This window comes from Bombus pyrosoma, linkage group LG1 (genome assembly GCF_014825855.1).
Source record: "Bombus pyrosoma isolate SC7728 linkage group LG1, ASM1482585v1, whole genome shotgun sequence".
NCBI lineage: Eukaryota > Metazoa > Arthropoda > Insecta > Hymenoptera > Apidae > Bombus > Bombus pyrosoma.
In genome coordinates, this window is record NC_057770.1 from 2,971,513 (window position 1) to 2,995,681 (window position 24,169).

A 24,169-nucleotide genomic window follows, 5' to 3' on the forward strand; every position below is an offset into this window, starting at 1 on the left:
TATGTCTTGATATCGAAATAAACACTTATAAATACGTAATTTTTAATCGATGACAAAAGATTAACAATTAACAACATTAAATATTTATTAATTGTATAAACTATAAATGATTTGATATTATAAGAGAAATCTATTTAGTAGGTTGTAAAATATCACGTCAGGTTATATAGTTCGTGGTTCGAATTAGTATCAATAAGGAGGTAGTGTTCCAAATAAAATTTCAATTATAAATTAAGAGTAAACATATTATGCGAACATGCCGACCTACGAAATGCCATTATTAATACGAATAGCAAACAAGGTATCATATTAATTCGTAACGCATTTTACAAGATACATTTAACATATTTCTTAACCTCAAAATAAATTTTTTACGTTATGATTAACAATTAAAATAACAAATTATATTTGTAGGCACAATATGCATCTGTCTTAAAGAATGTGGCAAATTCTATATTTGAGACAGGTGGATTTATTAGAAAAATTGAAAATTGGGGTGATAAGCAACTTCCATGCGTAGCATCTGCTCATGGTAATACTAATACACACGCTAGGTAAGTATTTACAATTATTTTCTTTTGTACATTTAAATAATATGTCTTAATCAGATAATTCTTATTATATTCAGACATTTCATGATTTGTTTTGATATGCCACCATCTCAAATTAGTAAACTTGAAGACGATTGTGGAAGAAATATAAGTATTATTAGAGCAAAGGTATATAAACAAAATATTCCACCTCAAAATGTACAATGCACATGGGAAGAAGAGATGTTACCTCCACCTTATAGGTAAGTACTTTTAAAGTTTAGATAGCATCTTTATATATTTTATCTGTAATAACTGTTTCATATATATTTTTTATTTAACAGACCCAGTGTGTTAAAACTTTTAGAACAAGCCAAGAAACATAAGCGGTACAGATCTCAATTCAAGTATAATTCTAATCTTGATTATTATCCTTTCTTGCGATGAATGAATTACTTGATCACGATACAATATATCATGTATAGTATAAGAATAAAATACGTAGAAGTTACAAATTTGTGGAGTTATGTAAATTTGATTATATGTTATTTGAGCAAAGCCAAATAAAATGAAAATAATTTAGCAAATGTATAGGTCACATAGTTATGTTTTTCTGTAGGTCATTTATTAACTCATATTATCAATACATTATGAAAAATTATTTTTATAATCATCAAAAAATATTTGTACAAAATACTTAATATAATTATATATCATTTATCATTATACAATAACTATAATAGTTATCGTTTCACGCGTAACATGAATTTTTTAAAGTATAATTTGGTTACACTGTAACTCGTAAGGGATTCGACAGTAACAGTAGCAGAGTTGTCAGCTGTTTATACCGATAGCTCTGTTTTATAATCTATTTGTAATATTTAACAAATATGTATAATCAGCCGGTTGTGTCCCGTTGCACAATATATTCTTTTCTTTTATACTTGCAAATAAATCGCTTTTTCGTTAAAGAATGAATTTTTTAACAGTTTTTAAATACATTAATAATATATGTTCGATGTATTATCGTTCAAAGTATACTTCTCAATTTTCACAGATTGAGCATAGATGTGTATGTGCAACATTGAGATTGCTCATATCTTTGAAAAGGAAAGTACACAAATTTTATAATATTATACTTGACTATCTCCTAAATTAAATGCATAGAAAGTCATCTGGCACGCGCGAAGAGTGCGTTTTGTGCACCATTTAAAATTGGACCACGATAAGAAACATTGTTGTACAAGAAAATTTTGTCCATAAGTCTAGTGTATCATAAAGATAAAATAAGAGACGCGAATGTAATTGGAATTTCTTCGAACAATATTTAGTTTTAGACGAACAGCTTTACATATGTCTGGTATTCCCGAAATTAATACCACTTTGATTAGCACCCTTATTGCTGCCGTATTGCAGACTAATCACACCCTGTCCAGCCCTTAATTGTTCTTCGGTAAAGTTACGCACATTTTTATCCGCTTCTTTTGGTCCGATGCTTGGTTTACCATAGTTACCCGCCTAGAAACATAAATTTTAAGTTAGAACACCAATACAAAATTATTCGTTAATAAAAAATTTTCGTAAGTTAATTATGATTAAACGATTAATACTATATTCGAAGAATTACTTAAACTTGACATAAAGATGTTTTAACGTTTCTATAATATTGCTGAATAGCTTCACCAACTAGTTTCAATGACGTCGATGTGGAGACGAAACGTTGAAACACTTTCAAAAGGATATAACTAACCTTGAATTTATAGTAAGCTAGTAAGTAAGCTTTCGAAGAAGGAAAAGATGTTACCTTTCTACCGAGGGATTGCAAGCAAATTACGACCGAATTGAGATTTTGTCTTTCCCACAGATCGACAGTTTGGAAGGTTTCTTGGGCTGGAACACCTAGCATTCTCGCAGCTTCGAGGAATGCATTGATATTCTCCATACACTTGAAGGCCAAACTAGTCTTGTTAATTTTCTTCACCGATCCCTCTTTAATATCGTTCACTAGTCTGAAAAACGAAGAACGATCATTAATTATGAAAAAATCGGACCAACAACGATCAATATTGTTTAACAAAGTGTAACTACTTGCAAAGAAGGACTCCGTCTCTCAACGTTTCATAGAAATTATCCATATCCCCGTCGGTGTTTATATTCTCACCGGTGATCGTTTTGATCCATTCCAAACATTCCTGCGCCAGTTCCTTGCTATATTTGCTGTTGATCTGTAACAGAAATGCATTTACGATCAGTCTCAGTTTTCTTTAGGAATCCAACAATAACAAAAGTTACGAGATTATCGAAAAAGTAAGATTGATATAAAAAAAAAAGCAGAAATCAAAATTTCTGTCCATCTAACGTCGTATAAAATTCTGATTTAAAGAAAATATTCTGGTTTATCAGACGTCTTAATTTATATGTTTTATTATGTCAGAGATTTCACGAGATTTTCGTCGATCTTTCGAACTCGAAGGGGCACGAGCCACTAGCGACTGCTTGTTATTAATTATGCGATGTGCCAGTGATCCAAGTAACACATCCTGTAGGGTCTGCGACATGAGCGTGGCCGGAGTCACTGACCCAACTTGTTTAAACACTTTGCTCGTTGTTTCTTCGAGGTGCCTCGCAAATCTTCCCCGTGAACGAAAGCATCGTTTCGCAGAAAGTTTCTGCGTTGTTTAAGAAAGATTAAGGACGTAGTATGTATTCTCATTTACTTTTCCATTGTTGTCAAGACGATTTCCAGAGTAACAATTTTTTTTTTTTTTTTTGCTTTTTACGTTTCTGAAGAGTACGTAGAACAAACGACGAAATGCTTACCGATCTATCGATATAGAAGAGAAACTTTAATCAACCTAGGAAGACAAAAATCTCTGCTCCAATTCCAAAATAAGGATCAGAAATTCCTTTGGTCCCTTTCAAGTACCAAACCCGTTTCTGAATTCAAGATTTTACAAAAGACGTTACGAACGACCACGGCAACAGCACATACGACGAGATTCGTATATCCTGAAGTCCGTGGAGAACGCGTAATGGGCGCACAGTTATTCACGTAAAGGCTACCTAAAAAGGAGAGGTTCGTAAGCATGGACCGTCGCATTCATCCCGATGCAGTATGTATATTCCGTTAGGCATACGGTGTCTTGATCGTGATGTATTTCACGTGTCTGCGTCGTAAAACGACCAGTCTTGTGATCCTGTGCATGCAATTAGAATAATATACTATCGATTTGGCGTCTGGTATCCTTGTTCTAAGCGTAGTGGTAATCAGAATTTTGCAATATTTGGAGCATCGTTGCAAATATCTCTTCGTCCGGTATTTTCATTTTTCAGATTCTTCGTATTTTCGTATACGTTAAATCGATACACTAGAGTTCGTAATTTTCGAACAGTAAGTTTTATTAAATCAACTATGAGATCGAGCGAATCGAGCAACCAGGAGGCCAAGCGTATTAATTATAAATTATAATGTGAATCTGTCAGAATTCTTGTTACAGACATATAAACCAGGAAGTTCATAAACAATGCCTCGTTCAAAGAAGTTTCACGATAGAGGTGTTCACTTTCTCCGAGCGCATCATTCAGCAGTCCGTTGAAATTGCATCCTAATCACGGAGGAAGAATATGCACGAGCAATTACAATGTGCAATTAATAAGAATAATAGCGATTGTTAAATTCGAAGTGTTGGAACTTTCACGCAAGTGTAGATCTTGCTTCCTCTAACTTCCTCCTGTTATTTCGCTATTTCACGGAACATTTTGTTGCTACGACTCGCCTTAGTCCATAAGACGTGACAAGAAAATACGCGACATTTCTGTATACAAGCAAACTTTTTTCCGTGTTCAAAGCTATCTTGTTTCAAACAAAAAAAAACATCCTCTGCTATATTATCACTCGTATTTATGTAAGTGTTTCTAGTTTCTCGTATCTTTGTTTGAAATAAATGCTTTGAACGTTGTTATCATAAAATCACATAGCATTATCGTTATCATACGATCACAAAGTCTCGAGTATCCACAATAGTAGAAAACATGTATTACATTAATGGAAGGAAGATTACGAGCGAAACTCAGATTAATTTCCCTCGATTGACATTTCTTTTATTTAATATAAATCCTTCGATTCTTATAAATATTATATTTGTAATTTTTATGCGTGTAGAGTACGTTTAGGAAGCGATAGCAGGTAATCTTTGTAGTCACAAGTGTTCTAAACCCGGTTTCCCATAGCCAACGATAACATTCGATTCGTCCTCAACGACATCCACTATCTCCGTGATATAAGCCCGTGTATGATGTAGAACACGATGTGAATACTATATTTAGATATTGAGTAAGCGCACGATAATTTCATTAACGAGGAAAGAATGACGAGGAGCGTTGAAAAATGCTCGCGGTTTTCGGGCAACCGAGTGGAACGAAGCAAACACCGTTCCGAGCGACGTGTCTCGCTTATGAAAGTACCTTTCAGATTACTTAATACGGGATTATAACATCGGCGAGTCTTCTATTGTAAGGTTGTAGCTCTGCGAGATCATTTGCATAAACTCGCGGCCACGTCAGCGGTCGCTTTGCAATTTTTCCTTGTGTAATTATTCCCGTGCGTCGCCGTGTTTGATCTTTCGTTTTCAGTAATATCTATTATTATACTTATTACGAGATCTCTCGCCTTTTAACTTTTACAGAAATTAATTTTGATTATTGCGTTGTCCGTTGATGATAATGAAAAGATATGAGAACCTAACACGATATTCCAGGGAAACGATTATTTTCTATTCTGTTTCTTTCGTGATCGAGAAACGAATCTAAAAATAACAGTCGCACGTTAATTTATTTAACCTCGACTAAAGAATAACGCTTATCGTTAGGTTAAATTTCACGAAGGCAACGTACAGGTCTCACAAAAGCTACCGAGGCAAAACGAAATGTTTAGGGACAGGGTGTGACGTCTACCTATATAGATTTCGCTGCATACCGGGCGATCTTGAAGCTGGATCTTCTCGAGCAGGCTGCTCAAGTTTGAAGGGCGTGGTGGGGCCTATTGTGTCGAAGATTATGTGGGGTTGCAACAGGCGAACCCTCGTTTATATCATTTTTCTTGCTTCCTCCGACGAGCTATAAAACTTCTGCTATAAAAAGTACGCTCGAACGCTATCTTCTTTATAATTGGCTGGAGTTGCTTGTAAAAACTGTGTGTTTTTGGTAAGAGAAATAGAAGAATCCTTATGTTCACGGCAGATTGTACCAAGAAACAGGCATGTTTGTCGAAATTGTCTATCACGCTCAAATAACATGACGTAAGAAACGACGTGTCGATATTAGATTATTTTACGTGATCATTGCACTTTGCCCGATTAGATATCGCATACTTGTTAAATTTTTAAACGACGCCGTACATTTTTGTTTACCGTCGCGTTTCCATTTATTTTTGGACAGAAAAATATTTAGACATTGGTCTTATCTTGTGCCATTGGAATGTAAGAGCTACTATTCCTTGTGCAAAGATATTACAGGTTTCTTTCGTTTCGATTAGCATGAAATCGATAATCTGTGATCTGTGCATCAATCGATGCATCTGACATCAGCTCGTGTTACTTTCTTATCGTTAAAATCCGAAAGAAACGCAATTTGTGTCGCAGTCACGCAGGTCGTTCTGCAAAGGAACGTAGCTTGTATGGAAGATTGTTGCAAGCGCAAGTGTGAGTCGGTTGCCGGGGCAAGTGTTTGCAGTTAAAGGATTGCCTCGTGTCTCTCTGATACTTGCGACAACGACGCTTTTAACGGCGCTCTAGCTCGTTCACGGTCATGAAAATTGGGTCAGAGGCCTGGCCATCAATGAATCGCTGGACAAATTGAAGGAATTGCTCTTCTCGAAGAGTATGCCACCAGCGAAATCATTTTCCTCGTTACACCAAGTCCACTTAGATTAATTTATTGGTCATAGAATTAACGTTGTTAACTAACTTACGATCGGAGATGAAGCCCACGATTGCTCCGCTGATTGATGGAATAGCAACATGTTTCACTCGAAAGTGTCTCTGAATTTCTTGCAAATATATCAAAATGTTACTGGTTATAATTTATTAATAATTCGATTTGTTTTAATTTGAACATTATTAACGTTACTGATTATATAGAATTATTGACTTAGTCAATATTTTATATTATACACGTCGTTTGAGTTTGATTTAATTCTACAGATTAAAAAATTCCTACCAATAAATCGTTTACAATTCCTCTTTGTCAGAGATAAGACGATTAAGTAGCAATTGCTACGAATCAAGCTGTATTCGCTGTATACGACGTAGCAATATTTCAACCACATTTAGTCATCGATTAGACGATAAGAGGCAGTTAGATCGATCAGCGCGACGATTTTTAGAAAACCATCGACTAATATCTGAATAAATATTAAACTGATACGGAACTGTGATATCGAGGCACGAATCCTGCGAATTTTACAACTTCTTACAGATGGAATTCGCTGTACAAGCAATGACGTAATGCTTCTGTATAATTTTACGCAATTCAAAGTCAATTTTTCATTCTCTCTTAATTTGGCAGAATAAAACGGCCAGAACGAGTTCGGTATCGCAAGATTTGCAATGTTCAGAACGTGTGATCTAAAATTCCTTTCCACGAATCGAAGAAAAAGAAGAAAAAAACAGATGGAATTGCATCGATTACGTCGATTCACCTTGATCACGAACGCAAGGAGAACAGCATTTAAAAGTGTCTCTCGTTCGACCAGTTTCCATATCGGTGCAAAAGATTTGCTGCTGAAACGATTGGTTGTCTAACGATCTGTCTTAGGAAGTAGATTATCTTAAGAACGACCTTTGTCATAAATCTATAATTAACCTACTTTCTAATAAATATTCTGAAATATGACGCAGTTGCGATTATTTGTCTTCCAATAATTAATCCAATTATGACTCATATATGTCCTTCCGATAACCAACCTCTATATCTCTTTCATCTTTATCTTCCACTCAATTTCTACCTATTCAAATTATTTTTACAACTTACTTGATTACGTTCTAGCGATGAAGAAGACACTCGATAATTTCTAAAGTACATAGATAAGTACTATCTACTTTACTGTCACCTTGATCGGCTCTTCTCCGCGCTTTGTGCGGACAACTTTCCAGAAAAGTGATACTTGCGACTACATTACATACAATGAATGTATAAAATTGTCGATGAGTTTAGTAACGAAGAAAAGAAAATAAATAAAAAATAAAAAATAGAGAAAAACGTGATCTAGATTTAAAAAAAATTATTGACCCACTTTAAGAGGAGTCGCGATTGCGTAATTTCACGTTTCATACACGACACAGTTTCATACAGATACATAAGCGTGTTTAAACGTGAGTCTCCTCCAAGGTTGCCTGCCTTGTCGGCCATATAAGGACCTCTAAACGAGATGAAGCCCGAGCAGGTAAGGCACCGTCGCCACGTCGATAACCATCTTGTGCTCGCACGTGAAACTTTGCAAGTTGAACGACATACTTTGTAAATATACGTCAAAAAGTTATACAATCGTCGTGAAACATTGCTTCCATACAGCTCATCACTTTTTTTCAGCCATTTAGACCGAACATCTGCTGACTGGGTCACACGGAACTCCATTAACTTTATTTTATTGAACAAATTGTCGCTTGTTTGTGTTACCGATGCCAGGATTTCGATCTGTTTGGCTTCTGATTCATTTCAATTATATTCTACGACTTATACGTTCTACTATATTGTTCTACGAGTCCACGTATCACTGCAAATATTCTTTGTATCTTGTATTTCGTATTCGTCTTTTGTTCATTTTCTACAAATTCCATCGATCGTTCGTCGCTATTTATGCGATCTTTGCTAACGAGCGCACGAGATTTCGTCCTGATGGAAACTGATTGCATACGAAGTGGAGAAGTTCACGGTTGTTCCTCGACCGTGAAATTCCCTGTAGCGCTCGTGGGAATTGGAGACTGTTAATTTAAAAGAACGCAAGGTCACGAGGGGAGATCGTGTCGAGGTTGCCGAGGTCTTTACAACTCGGTCATTTTTCGCGGCCCGTGAACTGTTAATTAATTCTTCAGTAACTTCGAGTCCGTTCGGATAATTTCTCCTTCGCACGTGAAGATATGTAATATGAACATAATTTCTGTATTAATCTTTCATTCAGTTCCCTCGAGCATGAAGCTGAAATTCGCCGGTATACGTAATTGCGGACAATTTCGTAAGATGTTCCATCATCGTGACGAACGATCGGTAATTAAAGCTGTTTCAACTCGATAAGTGTCAAAGATATGACGTAAAAAAGAAGCTATGCTTCTTGTGAATCACTCGTAAGCAAGAGAAAGTTCGTTGCAACCTATGCACTTATACTTTATCACGATACTTTGCATCCGAAGAACTTCATGCTCGGACTTCATGATTATGGATCTCGAGGTTAATTTCTTTCAAACAGCCCTTTACTCAAATCGCTACCATATGGCGATCGAATATCAGATAGCTTGGAGCACGCCACTTAAAATAATTAGACTATCGAACTTGACGGATTTATTCTCCCATTAAATTTGATACGTATCTGTTTAACTAAACCTAAACTTAAACTTGTAAATAACTGTATAATTAATAAACTTGCATAGAAATTATCGTTCGTGTATATACATACATTTACGTGAAAATTAAAGATGCAAAACTACGCGTAATACGCAGAAACGTAACATTTCCACAATGGAGTACTCGTTATAATTTCTTACCACAAGGTAAAACGAATTTTTATTAGGTTCTATTCCTTCAACCGTGTTCGTAAAAAGTGATTGCATAAAAATTCGCAGTCTAATCGTGAATTTAGAAATTTCAAAGGACACTGTCATACTAACCTCCATATCCAAGTTTATGAACAGTCACGCGTTGATGATGTCCGATGACACGTCGAATTAATACTAGCTTTCTATACGTTTTATCGAGATTTCTTCAAGTCAAGTATCTTTCGACGTATCTCGATGAATCAGAGTCGACGTGGAGGGAATGTTCGTAGCGTGCCGTGGTAAAAAGAAGAAGAAGTAGAATGCAGACATAGGATATTCTACGGACTCGTATCTTGGCTTGCTGAACAGAATTTGTATTGCACTGCACGATGTCCTTCGCCTCTATTGCCATGCTCGGCCTCGCGCGTCAGCTAATGATTTGTGCGTACAAATTTACGTAGCCAACGCGTTCTTGGTATTTCGCGATTTTAGATCGCAACTGCGAGAAACATCCGCAGGAATCTCGTTGGAACGATTTTCACATAGATACGCGATATTACTAAAACATATTACGCGAATTCTACGACTTTAATGCTAGAACCAACGTCAGAACGGACAATTCGTAATTTTCTTTTATTAATTTGCAATTGGGAATTTTGCGCGATACATTTTCAGGGATTTGCTTTGTGTCAATCGCGAGAGAAACCTGCTGTGATAATCCTAAATTGAATTCTACACGTAAAAATGTTCAAAAAATGCGATTATTTTTGAAACTTCTATTCTCGAGATTTAAATCTCATTTTTACAGTCACTGATGACTATTGCGTGTATAATTTTACTCATCCATGAAAGGAAATATTTTCCAAGATCTCCAACGCGTCTAGTATGCCAATTTACTCGCAGCTGTTAGCCACGAAGCGTTGATTCACGCGTGGAGATTCGAACGACGGAAGAGGAAAGGTCAGCAGCGGACAACAGGAATTGCTGGAAGGAGCCTGAAGGAATTTGCATCGTATATTCTCGTATCGATTGTTATATAAACGTAGTAAGGAAACTCGAATGGTAAGCAAGGAGCGAGTGTTTCTCGAATGTTCGCCTTCGGTCATTCGTTCCTAAAATGGAAACCACTTTATAGTATTTCCGGTGGCTAATACAGATATCTTGTGCACAGGGATGAAGCACGCCTATTTTTAGAACCGTAGTATAATGCTGCACATTCATCGTGCTTGGTTCACGGAAACACGTGGCTATAATTGTTATCTCTATTTTGTAACGAAACATCAGTCCCGTATGGTGTACCGTGGGGAACGATACAGAGAAGGCAGGAATTGAAATAACAGTTCTTAAAAATATCGTGCCATAAACCACAAGGGAGAAGCGTGTTTTAGCTACAGCATACGTGTAATTAGCGTGTTTGGAATTAAAAGCAGTTATGGTTTCGTGAGTGCTACAAATATCAGTGAAAACAAATGCTCTACGAAAACGTGGGCGTGGTATATCGCCTGGTATATCGTGGTATATGCTATAGTAATTAGATTGTGGATACTCGTACTAATGATTGCTGCATATTAAATATAAAATGTATTAATATGGATATTGATGTTATTAAAAAAGATAAATATTAATACAAATACATTAATTAATAATATATTAAAATGGCGTATGAATAACAAAAGATATTAGCGGGAAATAGAATAAGGTACAATTCTACTCTATTTCACATTTAACAGTCCCATTACCTATTATCTGTAAGATTATCGTTTTTTTTTATAAAACTAAAATTCGTTTTCGAAGGAAAACATTGCACCGACTGACCCAGTAATTATGAAAAATAACTATGATTCGTGGCGTGAACCTTGTACCGATAGCAACACTATCGTTGACCTCTCGTCATTCTATACGTTTGTCAATTTCTTCTAATATCGCTAGTGTAGTATTACAATGTTCAATGGCGAAAATTCGTGAAGCCACCGTTCCATAATTTTTCCATTTTTAGAACGTAGCGAGATCTTATTCGCTTTTTTCTGATAATTGAATAAATGACACGATAACAGCGAAAAAGGAACGAACCAGGACCAGTAAACGAACGATCACATTCCAGTAGCGATAAGCGTATCTTCATAATGAACATGCGTTTCTTCACGAGTGTTATAACGAGCGTCCTTCGGACTAGTTATTCGCCGATTGTTTCACGAGACAAAAAAAGAAACGAGTTCGGAGCCGGTGCACAACGAGCCCTTTGTATTTCACCCCATTTTTCTCTCTCGTTCGATAGAGACGATGAATATCGCGTTCCTTTTTCTCATATTCTTCTTTCGTTTTTTTATATGGAACGTAGTTAGTTTCCATTGTATGAGTACAACACGAGGATGACACAGTTCCGCTCCACTTTTTTGTTTGTAAGTTAATTAGGAAACCGAGGTTGCTTCTTTTCTATCAGTCTGAGTACCAGTGTTCTTTGTTTAAAGACGACGAGTTTTTATTGGATCTGTGGTTTATTTTCAAATTGATCAAGATTTTAGAATCTAGTCAGATATTTCAATTTTCAGAAGTCTCATCTTTCAGCCGCGATAGGATTTCACGACTGTAGAAAATACGACGAATTTCTTATAATAAGAAACGCAGAATGCCAGCAGCGAAGTTGATTCTCAGCTCTTCGATCGTCAATGGCGAATAATAATCGCAAGAAGAATAACGTTGTTCAATAAATCGCGTATGATTTCATATGGCATTCGTGGCATTTTTATACAACTTGTATTTCTTTCATGCAGTCGATATTTTTTCTGAAACGAAATATACTAAGATAGATATCCTCGAAAAACATGAAAATGATCGTCTCTGTATCACTAAAATATTTATAGTAAAAGCAACGGTTATGAAAACTTTATGAATGAACTCGCGTAACCCATTACGCGCAGTACTACGGTTTAACGTTATGAAAGAGTAACGTACAAATGGATCCCAGAATAGACGGTGACTGCACTGTTCACGTGGTAACCTGGAAATATTAGGAAGGCAAAAGGTGAGTCGAGGCGAAGGAATAAGTGTACCATGGCCGGTGAGTTTCGTTTCGAGGGACGCTCCCTTCTTTGGCAACTGGGACTCATTTTAATTCGCCGACCGAAAGAAAGGATCGGCAGCTGTTGCTCGAACAGACGATTCCCTCCGAGGCGAATCCGATGGAAACGCGCCAGCACTTGAGGTGTAACGAAAGGAAACAACCTTCGACCGTATCGAAATTATAAGATATACTTGACTTATCTACGTTTACGTGACGGCTTGTCATTTCCGTTCCGGATGAAATTGCAGTTCCCTTCAAACTGCAACGAATTCGTTCATCTTCCTTTTTTGCTTCCAACGAAGAGAATTTGATTTTTATGCTCGAAGAGAATCAACATCGAACTACACTTTCGTAGAAAGTTACTTTCCTGCGGAGTATATTACGATCATACGCGACAAATTTATTTCCTACGTAGGTTTTCTATATTTCTACGAGCTGGCATCGCACGCGTGAACATCTGCATCTGACGATACGTCCGCACGGAGTACAATGACAGTTCTATTCTGGAGAATTTGATTGAAACACGCGTTGACTTCTTATCGAGCAGGAATTTGATGAATAAGCGAAGACTTTATTTACACGTAGAACGAAATTCTGATTATGAAACGATGGAACGCGAGCAATTTAATCAATTCGTCTTAAAAAAGAAAGAAACATTTTCAAATGGCAAAATCACGTCACGATCTTCCTGTGGACAGTTACGTTCCTTCACGCTCCGCATTCTAATTACACTTGGGATTACTCCGCGATAAGCGTCATGGAATATCTCTGACACGAGCGTCGTAATCTATATACACAACTGGCTGACACGTACGTACATATAGGACTAAGATAAACGTGTGAATTATTCCAACGTTCCTAAGCATTCAATAAAGCATCGCAACGTTCACCGAGTGGAAATTCCGTCTCTAATTCTTGATTAAACAGCAGTCGACAGACAAAACAAAACGCTATTAATACTACAGCTTACTATTAATTCTCTCTTCTCGTTAATAAAATAATTATTATCCTTAGAAAACGATAACTAAATTTCATATATAAACCCCTTAAAGATTATGTCAAAAAATTTTTTTAAAAATTCTTCCCTCAAATATCGATAATCAATATCGCGAAACAACCACTTCTCTATCACGAGAGAAATAATTCATCTATCGTAGAGAGCACAGATGCAACGAACGTACGACGCGTTGCGCGTGCGTGGCCACCCTCAGTAGGTCGAATTCCTCGAGGGATGGTCTCTCTCAGTAGGTCACGAAACATCAGACGAAAGAAATACGTGTTTTTAAGGAAAAAAATTAAATTCATTCTTTACCTTTCTTTGCGCTTCTGCCGCGAATCCAGACTTGGTAGCCCTGTTGTTAGCCATTTTCTTCACCCTCGATCTGTTTCACTCAAAGGAAATGCACAAACAGAACGACGCCGATATGAACTACGAACCGTAACACGAAGTTCACCGTCCGATGATTGCGGCACGACTGACGCGCCTCGGAACCGTGTGCCGATCGGCAAGAGCAAGAGTCCTTTCGACGCTTATTGGCCGACCCGGGACTGGTCGAGTATTGAGTTTTCGTCTGACGCCGAGACACGTGACCTCCGTTCTCCAGTCTGGCACGAAGATGACGTCAGGCGCCGTCTCTGACGAATTCCTGGAGTCGCTTTCGTGCGGAAAAATTTCTCTCAGACAGAATCTACAGGATATACCTATGGCGTGACAATGGTACGGGAGGATGCATTGTGTTTTAATCGAGATTATCACGGAGATTCGTGATTTTCGGTGTCTCAAAATTGTAATATTCAATAAGCGAAGTAAAAGTAACGGGACTATCAGAGAAATACGAATATCGCGGGTCATATAGCGAAATAGGAAATGGTATTTCATAAAATTGATATTTTGTTTTTAATGAAACATCTATGCATTTACGTGTACGCAATACGTATGACAGATGAAAGTACATAGAGTATCAGAAGCGTAATCGTTATATTAGATCGTCCGAGAAGTTTCTTTCGTCTTATGAGGAAATAATAGATGCACAACAATTTTCCGTTTCGTATTATTTCATCGAATTACGTGTGATCCGTTTTGTTCTATCAAAACAAAGATCGCAACGTTCGACGGATCAGGTTTCATGTTTGTATAAAGATGCATCGTTGTAAAAGACGCGTCTGTAAAAGAAAGGCACTTTTTGGACAACCTAATATTTAACGTATGAAGCAAATCTCTGCGTAGGTTTCGTTTTTATAGAAATTTCTGTAAGCATCCGTAGTGTAGCATTGCAAAATACTCGATAAAAAAGCGCAACTTAACGAAGAAAGGACAAACGTAAAGCCATAGAAGTGTTAATCGACATAGCGGACGTTATTTTTAAGCTTATATATGGGGAAGTAAATTTTAAGGGGCCGTTTTTTTACAAAACGTTGCTTTGTTAATTTTGTGTGCCATGTGTCTAGGCTTGTGGTTGATTTGTGTGCACTGGTGACGTCAGCTTCAGATATAGGCTGACGAATGCTTCGAAAGGCACTTACTACGTTTTGAAACTGTTTTAAAATCTTTTATGTGGTAATCTTATCGTAGCTTTGTATTTAGTCATCGAAGGATAAGTATTTCGTTTTAATAACGTTTTATCCATTTCTGATAACTCGACGTGCAGGTATGAATTGTTTTTAAAACTTATATCCGTTTCAATCCTATAATTTTTCCTTCTTGGTATTATATTAAGAAAATAGAAAATAAAGCTTGCAGCTTTATACGACGCATAGTAGTAGAAATTTTTACGAGACGAAAGAATGCCAGCTGGGTCGTAGAACCTACGATGAATACAGACTGTAAAATCCTTCGACTACCTTTATCCTGACCACTTTCTCGAGCCACTCTGTTGCTTTAGGACGATACAACGAGAACTCGTTCTGGAAACGGAACTGGCAATAGAACGACAAAGAATTTTTTACGTACGCGTTTCATTTTGTTCCCCCGTTTCCAGTAAATTGAAACTTTCTTCCGACCCGAACCTCTTACCTCTCCTATTCGCTTTCAAAACGAACGTGAATTCTACAAAACGAATATTTAAAAAATATAACCACGTGATCCATTAAAGACGTATAAATCCAGTTTTACGTTCGCTATTAATACTACAAACAATTTCAAGCAACGATTGGTTCATGCTCCCAGTTGCTTTGCTATTCGCGATATTTACTAAATTTCGTATTCCCAGTTTCTCTTCTCGGAAGAGGAAATCATCGCGTCGTAGGCGAACTTTAAAATAAAATATTTCAGTCGGATTTACGTTACTACGAGCTCGATTTCCTCTAGACATTTCCTTTACAAGTTGCACGTAGGTTCTCGTACATCGGTTACTCGAGTCTCCGCTGTATTTTATGGACATTCGGCGCCCCGTGAGAAAAGCATTGCCGTAACAGAAGGAATCCATGGAATTTACTTAATAACTAGTAGTTCTTATAGCGTAGCGCGGATCTTTGGAAGAATCTACGTAAAACACCGTTTTACTACGTTTGAAACGTCCGTTTACGCGGAGTAATTTGTGAGAAATTGGCGTTGTTTTCTCTAATTGTCTTCTTCGACCAGCGAAGACTAAATCCAGTGAATTTTAATGCTGAGAGATTGCGAAAGAGCGAGAACTGATATCGTATAAGATTAAGTATTATGTTTTTCATTTGGTAACAGGTATGCAATGAAAACATGCCATAATAGGCAACAGTTACGCTCGACCTTCTCCGATCTTAGCGTACACTAAAATTTCTGCTTACGTATTTTCGTATACGTGTCACGTATCGATGACTCAATCAACTCTATACTACTGCAAGCCCAACGAACGTATGATTTGCAGAAGGCACGGTGTGAGCTCGTAGTATTTTGTTTCTCCTCTAAGTGGTTTGCCAATATATCTCTCCCAGTTAATGAAGTTTATCGGAGATTTAATGAAGACGTATGTGCTTCGTATGTAAATTCATTAGATGACAAATTCAATGAGCAAACATGTGCAACATGTACGGAGATAAAGTTCCGTTACTATCTTTATAAATCGCAAAAAAATATACAAACCGACTGTTTGCATTTTAAATTGCTAAATTGTTTTAAATAGAATTAGTCAATAGACTTTCGTCGTATATATCATACACCGCTTGAATTACACTCATCCGAACGTATAATATATTTGAATACTAAGCAACGGTATTTTATTGTCAATTAACACAAGTGTTTTATAAAACGTAAGGAGAAAGAAATGTACAAATTTCTATCACAGTAAAAAATATCGCAAAATGAATTTCCATTTAGTCGCGTTGGAAAGAATCGCAGTTTGGATAAATAAATGTAAAACGATTTCTTGTCGGGAAGCTGGCTGGCCGAAAGATTCGAGTCTCACCTGGGCGTTACGCCACTGCGTGGGACGATGCACAGTGCAGTCGAGCGATGCACCAAGGTCGAGGCCACCTATGCTATTACCTGAGAGAGTGCATCTTGGATCTTGTATACGTGTGCGAGCAACACGCGTTGCGTGCACACGTTAGCCGCACGCGAACCAGTGTTAAGTGCAAAGACCTCCCCTCGCGTGTTTCAGAAATACTCGTTAATTTGACGAGCGCGACTTTACCTGGCTCGCCGTGCAATTTTCGCGACGGAACCACTGTTTTATTTCTATTAGTTCTCTCCCCTTATGAGCAAACAAATTTTTCTACCTACGATCGACACGAAATCGCTAGTTTTCAAGTATCTCTTCTCGAAAACTCTTACAATTATTTATAGTAGCGGATAAAAGGAAGTTTAAATATAAATGGTACTAAAATGCCGTAAATCTACGCAATAGAATAATATTTGGTAAAAACAGCGAATAATTATATCTTCCAGAATACACGACAATCATCAACGCGACGAAAAATATCTAATGCAAAGGCATATGCACGAGCAAATTACTTAGCAACTTTGATCTTTTTCTCGTCCACTACTATATATATATATATGTATAAATATTAATTTCATTTCAAATCTTCTTCCCCCGATTTTTGACCGCTTTTGAATACGGTTTATATTTCATTCCTCTTTGAATATTCGTCGACTAAGCATGGAAGTCGGATTATTGCGATCTAGGTAGGAAATGTTGATGATATTGCTGGAATTCGATTCGAGGGAATGTTGTTTTCTTGGCTCGCGAACGTTTCAACGCTGTCTCTTTACTCGTTAAATTATGATTCAACCGATATGCGTATTCTTTTCCTTCGTTCGATATATCTGCACGATAAGATATAAAATGTACTTTCGTAGTACTTTTAAATAAAGTATCGTCTTTCGATGTTTTACCGCAGCGTCACGCATACCGAGCGCGATCATGCCTGACCATTCGATCCTTCCTTTCTTGCCGATTCACTTACGGTTTCCATCGAAGGGTGATTAAAACCGGATCGAATGGAAACCAGTCAAGGTAACGTCCTTGCGATCCGGATGGCCTGCTGGCGTAGAAATTCGGCTTCGCGCGAGCTCATCGATCAACTTGTCAATAGTTAAAGCTCGAACGAATTCCAGCTTCAATTATCGATGCATTTGTTCGAGGCTTACAGTATTATTATATCGTATCATTTACTCTGAAGTATTTTTTGTAGCCGTCTTTTTATCTGTTAATTTCCATTGAATAACTTTTTACGCGATGCGAGACGTTTTATATTAAACGATATCCGTTGCAAGAGGAGAACAGAAGAGGGGAATTATTTTCTAGACAACTTTATTACATATCAGAATACAGCCTACAGTTTGTAAATTAGATGCTTATCGATATACTCTTAAATATAAGTAACATCCGGCAGGCTTAAATAAGAGACATTGCCATCTAAAATCCATTAAAAAATATGAAAAAACGATCGTAACCGGATAAAAAATAAATTTGAAAGTCATAATGCACATTGCTTTGCTTTTATTATTGATTACAAAAAGTCCTCAGCGTGTACGTGTCTGTAACGTGTCTCTGTTTCATGTATCCACGTATTATATATATATATATTTATTTATTTATTTATTTATTTATATATGTATATGTATATAATGATATGCATGTACGTGTGTTCGTGTGTGAACGTGTGTCATCGTGTGTCGATGTAAAGTTCCGAATCTTTATAGAAGTTACGGGAAGATGCCAGGTATATGAATTTTCCTTTCATACCCTCTGTTCTTCTCGTCTATGTCTCTCTTTCTCTCTTTCTTTCTTCCCTTCCCTCGCGTTTCTCTCTTCTTTCTTTATATGTCATCTAGAACCGCATAGCATGTACAACGTGTATGTTATTTAATGTCGAGGAAGAGCCCGTGGCAGTGAACAGAATGGGTATGTAAATATAGCCTACGATCTAGAATAGAGTACGTGATTTGATACATTGCTTTTGCATGCATTGTTAATGATATTTCCTTTCGTGTAATTCTCTTATAGTCATTACAATTCATCTTCATCTTCGTTTCATTTCTTCCGTATAGTTTTGTTTCTTTTATTTCGTTTTCTTTAACTAGCAAGCATATAACAACTGATTCGTTTCTTCTTCTTTGTTCTCTGATACGATTATTCTCTTTTTTTTTTTTTTTTTTAATGATATGACGTGTCAATATGTAGTAAAGTTACTCTCAGGGAGCCGCCAAAGCCAAACCATAATCATCTTATAGTCAATATAATTTAGCTATACAACGGTGTATATCAAAACTTATAAAATACCCAAAACCACTATGGCGGCTGCCCTGACCCTGCATTTTGCGCGATATTCTTCTTCTCGTGATATGCGTTTAGAGCCAGGCTTCTTATTGGTCATTGATTTCAAACATTTAAGAGTTCGTGGATCTCGCCTACGTGTATTATGTATATGTGCGTGATCGATCGAATCGATTTCGTTCTTTTTCGTCGTGACGTGTTCGTCGATATCGTTGAAACGTAAAACAATATCCTCGACCAGAGTCGCGTTAATAGTCATTATTTGAAAGCTGGCGGCGGTGCCCTTTGTCCATTCGTTTTCGACGAGTCCTCGCTGGTCATCACCGTCACCAGTTCACCGACTGCTTTCCCTAAGTCTCCTGGAAAAGAACGTTTCAGTTGAACACTCCTGTTTTGATCAATCTTTTGCTCCTCCGTTTTCTGGAGTCTATCTATTTACACGATTGAGAATCACCTCTCCTTAAACGCATCGTTATATCGTATTTAAGCGTTTATAAATCGATTACATGCAGGCATACGTGAATGGTGGAAACATTGCCTGGCGAGTGAGTATTCGAGTTAATACGTAGAGACGAAAGCAACGAGCAGACAAGACTAACATATAGATCTAACGTTTTGTATATAGGGTGGACTATCGAGAAAGGGTGCATTAAATATTTCTTGTTTCTTGTTTCAGACGCAGAAATGCTATTTCTACATCTTTGAGAAAATTTAATTCGCTTGTGCGATTATCAAAGTTTAGCCATCTTTGGGAAATGTTTAAGTATATCTCTTTTTTTTGCTTCACCCTATATAGTTGGCAAACACCAGATATATTAAATTTCACAACGAGTGTACACGATCAGTATTAAGCGATGTACGATTCTCGATTCGAGAAAATTAGACACATTTTAGAGAATAACAGCGCGTACAAGAAGAATCAGCGGGAAAAGAAGCGTTGATAGTCTCACCTTACATCCATTCTGTGGCGTGAAAAAACAGGAGAGCATTGTTATTTTTAAGCAGAAACGAGGTCGTGCATAAGAAACGTTCGACATAGCAGATTTCTTTTAATTACACTACATATAAAAAGTGATCGTACTGATCTTCGTACAGGAAAAAGGAACGAACCTGCCATATGCAAGAGATTGCCCACGTTGTGGGCAACGCTGTGAGAATGCGGTGGCGGTGGTGGTCTCTCTAAACTGCTCACTCTTCCTTCGTTCGAGCCTCCACCACCTATGTCCACACACCCATACCAATAAGCTTTATGCTAATTTCCTTTTGTGAAACGCTTATTAATATGCGGTTAGTATCTAATAGCGCTAGAAATACCCTGCGCCCACTTATTCTGAATAATATCTAGTACGACGCCTATGGCGTATACGCCGACGTAATGTTAAGAAGATCTTATTTATACGTAATGTCCATTTGAAATAAATAACTAACGCGGGAAATTAAAAGTTGGGATGTTAAAAACTGAACGTTCGTGTAAATGATAATTAATTTGTTTCACCAATGACTCACCGCCCTATGACTAAGATATAAAGTATCGCTCGCTATAAAATTCTACCGTGATATCGTCATCCGTACTCTTATGTGACATACCTGAAGAGTCGTGATAGTGGCCGTTCATTTTAGCAGGCGAATCGGTTGCCAATTGAGACGCTGTTACGCTTCGCGTTTGTAACGTACCCGTCTTTGATGGCGAGGAAGCGTTTGGCTACAAATAAAAATAACAAAAATAATAAATCTTCAACCCTCAGAAACCTCAAGAAACTCGTACTTCTCAGAACTTTGAGAAGCTTCAATTGATCTACAGCTATAACAATTACCTAACTAGAGACGTAATTATTAACGTAATATGATTTCGTCGTACCTCGTCCAAAAGCTGTCTAAGTCTCTGCAGTTGAGCCTCTAGCTGGCGATTATGATCCTCGAGTATCTGCATGCGTGCCTCTAATCTGCCCTTGTGCTGTCTCAACAATTTTGCCTCGGCGATCATGTCGCAGTCAGGCTGTCGGTTGCCATGACCGTCTTCCGGTGTCGAGCCCGGTGTCTGTTTCGAGCGTAGTCGTTCGTATTCCGCTTGAAGGGTCGCGTTCTCTTCCTCCAATTCGCGTATCATCGCTTCTAGTTCCTCTCTTTGCTCGGCATCGATCGCAGCCATCACCTGCACCGGGCTTCTGGGCACGTTCACGTTGTCGCCGCCGTTCAAACTCTGGCAATAGTGAGCGATCAACTGATGTTCGTCGTCGCTATCCGGCGTCGAGTTGCTTCTCGTGCGCGATAGCTCGACTTCCGCCAGTCGGGACGCGTACATTTCCAATCGGGAGTGCATGTCCTGGCTGAGGGAGCTGTGCTGCGGCGACGGCGCCGGACTTTCCAAAGCATCTCCCTCCAAAACTGTCTGTACCGGCAGATAGCCGACCCTCGGGTGCTTCTTGAAGTATCTTTTCGACTTGAATTTGTTTCGAAGCGCTCTCGTAAAGTCGCGTACGTCCTCGCCAGATGTGGTCTGCGAAATAAACGAGCGTTATTGTTTCGCATTATGGATATGGAGGAAATATTTTACAAAGGATGGCGGACGAGTGAGAAACATAGCTTACCGCAGTGCAATATTCCTGCATCGGATGCGTCAACTTGTGGTTCTTCGCCTTCCGGCCTGAGAAGAAGCAATTCTGACACATGTCGAAATTGAAGCATTTCAAGCAACGATACCTGGAATCAGGAATCAGGAAATGGATATGAATTAAAATAGAAATCGTAGTTTTTCGATATTATAGATTCACTTGGAAATAAAAGAAAATGAATTTCTACAAGTTTCTAGATTTTTCTAGTTTTCTACGATGATAAAATTGGGAGATATGCCATACCTGAATCCAGTGATAGGATATTCCTTGCATATGTTACATTTCGCTTGATGCTTTGCGCTCTCCGCGGCGGAGAGTCTATGAAGCACAGGCAACCAGACCATACTTTGAGGCTCTTGTTGCAGCCAGCTTAAAAAGTGCACCGCTTCTATTTCATTTTTGTCTTTTCCAGCCTTCTCGAAGCAGCTGCGAACGCTCGGCTCGATATTCGATCCACCGAATGCCGCCACTTCTCCCAACTGCCTCGGCACTTGGATGCAGTCGTGCAACAATAAACCGAGCTTTCGTTGATCCACCAGTCTGTTTGGATCCGCGATCAACCGGAATAGATCTGGAATAACCGTGACTTCCGTTATGTGCAGGTTCTTCGTGTAAGAGACCATGAAATAGCGAAACGACGATATAAATGGAGAGCTACTTACATCGATATTTCTCTTCCAAATGACCTTTGCACAACAGGACCAAACCAACTTTGAAGGAAAGCACGCGAATCTGGCCAGTTCGTTGACTGAAATGGAACGACAGTTTGCTGAGCGTTAAAATGTCAACAGAATCGTCGTTTTGTCAGTCGAATAGCAAACGAGCAGCGAAGCATGATTTATTTAATTACGAATAATCGTTGATCGGGCTCACCTATCGTACACGTTGAGGAGCCAGTTGATGGCTAAATCGATGCATAACGGTACGGACACTTGCGTCGGATTATCCGCCGTTATCACTTCGTACAGGGACGTCAAGACTGTCACCATGTCGGGAATGTCGATTAGTTTGTCGTTTTGCGCTCGGAGTCCGTGTGAATCGAACTGCTCTAATGCGGTGGAAAGGCTCAACATGTCCACTGCAAATGAAGCACCAATAATGAACGAAATGAAATTACGTACATCACCGTTCGAAAACTTTAAGACAATTATTCTATCTTCTTCTGTATCGTTAAGAAAAAAAGTTAAATGCCCGTTGGTAGATTCTTATAACAAGATATAGTTTATGTGACAACGAAGATATCAAATAATTTCCTAAGTTAAGTAAGTAAAAACGAACTTACGAAATTAAGTTACTTGTTTCTTGGAAACATTAACCGTACCTAATGACGTGAAACTCGTATTCGCGAAAAGCCAAGTTGCTTTCTCAGAGGTTCGTATATGAGAATTAAAGGTACAGTTGTAAAGTCAGAACATTTTTTTACTTTCAAAATACAGAACAACGTGAATGAACACCACTGGTTCTCCGAGCAAAACAGAGCCATGCAAAAGATCAAATCCATCAACAACGACGACGGTATGCGTCATCACTGCCGGGACACGTGATTAATCGAGAAAATTACGACGATTAATGAACGCGCAGGCTAATCACCGGCGAGGACCGATCGCCTGAATACGAACTAAATACGAATACTCGAGAATCTGACGACAGAAAATTAAGGGCTGATACTCACGGCACAATCGTTTTTGCACGGTGCGCAGCTTCATCGCGGTCCTGTACGCCGAAAATCGTACTTCGTTCAGGTCCGCCAGAGAAGACATCAGCTCTATCATTTTCGGATGATCCCAATGGGTGGTCTCCGACTGATGGCTGCAAAGCGTTTCCACGGGATTAAACCGACCCGATCCGGGATTAAGAGATTCATGCAAAATTTTCACGCAACAGCCACGCGGATCCCGGCGCGAGAAGTTCCCGGCAAAGTCGAGAGGAGAACTTTGTTTAATCTTTATTAAATCCGGCCACAATTCTTGGCTCGAGCCGCAAGCCAGGTTTTAAGAATTTATCCACGGACCGACGAATTCGCGGATTCATCGGATCTCGTGGTCTTCAAGATCATCCGGATATAAGGGCGAGCCAAAATCGGCTTTAACTCTCGACCGAGGCCCGCAAGATGGAATTCAGGTGATTTTCGTTAGTCTCTTGAATCACCTCTTGGTTATGACGATCGTGGAAAAACAATTTTTGCCAAAGTTTAATATCTCTTCTTGGCCTGAGCCGCGTTCAAGAGCCGTTCGGTATATCGTCACAGGTCTACTTTCGTAACCAGCGAGTCGCTTATCTTTGGCATAAAATTTGCACGCATGTTAACAAACGTAAAACGAGGCAAAATAGATTTTATACGTTAAAGGAATACGTCGAAAGAAACAGAACGTCGAGCACAGTTCAACGCAGGATCGCCAACGATTCGAGAAATTGGTCTGTAAACGTACGTTCAAATCGTTCTCATCGATAGTTACCGCGACTTAAGAATTTCAGACTTAAGAATTTCACGTAAAAACATAGCTATCGTAATTAAAACACGATT

The 24,169-nt window shown here is 38.3% G+C and overlaps 3 protein-coding genes across 11 annotated transcripts in view; 1 reads left to right on the forward strand and 2 right to left on the reverse strand.

Annotated features, from left to right (window-relative positions):
• Positions 1–120: 120 nt before the first annotated feature.
• On the forward strand, positions 121–1,121 carry LOC122571374 (probable 28S ribosomal protein S6, mitochondrial). Its single transcript, XM_043735036.1, has 4 exons — positions 121–301; positions 415–554; positions 629–793; positions 875–1,121. The coding sequence occupies exons 1-4, from the start codon at positions 257–259 to the stop codon at positions 975–977; spliced, it is 453 nt and encodes a 150-aa protein (XP_043590971.1). The 5' UTR covers positions 121–256; the 3' UTR covers positions 978–1,121.
• A 12-nt stretch (positions 1,122–1,133) lies between these two features.
• Positions 1,134–13,851, reverse strand: LOC122571353 (myophilin). Of its 2 annotated transcripts, none has more exons than XM_043734993.1 (4): positions 13,651–13,851; positions 2,619–2,755; positions 2,335–2,539; positions 1,134–2,048 (listed from the first exon to the last, which is right to left on the reverse strand). In XM_043734993.1, exons 1-4 carry the CDS (start codon positions 13,702–13,704, stop codon positions 1,878–1,880), a joined length of 567 nt encoding a protein of 188 aa, XP_043590928.1. In that variant the 5' UTR covers positions 13,705–13,851; the 3' UTR covers positions 1,134–1,877. The 2 variants fall into 2 exon arrangements, with proteins under 2 accessions (XP_043590928.1, XP_043590935.1); XM_043735000.1 differs by lacking the exon at positions 13,651–13,851 and adding an exon at positions 9,410–9,548.
• Positions 13,852–18,050: 4,199 nt separating this feature from the next.
• The window catches only part of LOC122571259 (dystrophin, isoforms A/C/F/G/H), a 438,419-nt gene continuing 432,300 nt past the window's right edge, over positions 18,051–24,169 (reverse strand). For 6 of the 8 annotated variants that reach the window (XM_043734833.1, XM_043734860.1, XM_043734824.1 and 3 more), the window contains 9 exons: positions 23,318–23,454; positions 22,519–22,723; positions 22,308–22,393; positions 21,889–22,216; positions 21,622–21,733; positions 20,892–21,530; positions 20,621–20,735; positions 20,144–20,251; positions 18,051–19,392 (listed from right to left, as the gene is read on the reverse strand). In XM_043734833.1, coding sequence (XP_043590768.1) covers positions 19,292–19,392; positions 20,144–20,251; positions 20,621–20,735; positions 20,892–21,530; positions 21,622–21,733; positions 21,889–22,216; positions 22,308–22,393; positions 22,519–22,723; positions 23,318–23,454 — 1,831 coding nt within the window. In that variant the 3' untranslated portion in view covers positions 18,051–19,291. Of the gene's footprint in view, positions 19,393–19,983; positions 19,996–20,143; positions 20,252–20,620; positions 20,736–20,891; positions 21,531–21,621; positions 21,734–21,888; positions 22,217–22,307; positions 22,394–22,518; positions 22,724–23,317; positions 23,455–24,169 lie in introns of all 8 variants that reach the window. The other 2 variants (XM_043734846.1, XM_043734851.1) reach the window with 2 other exon arrangements.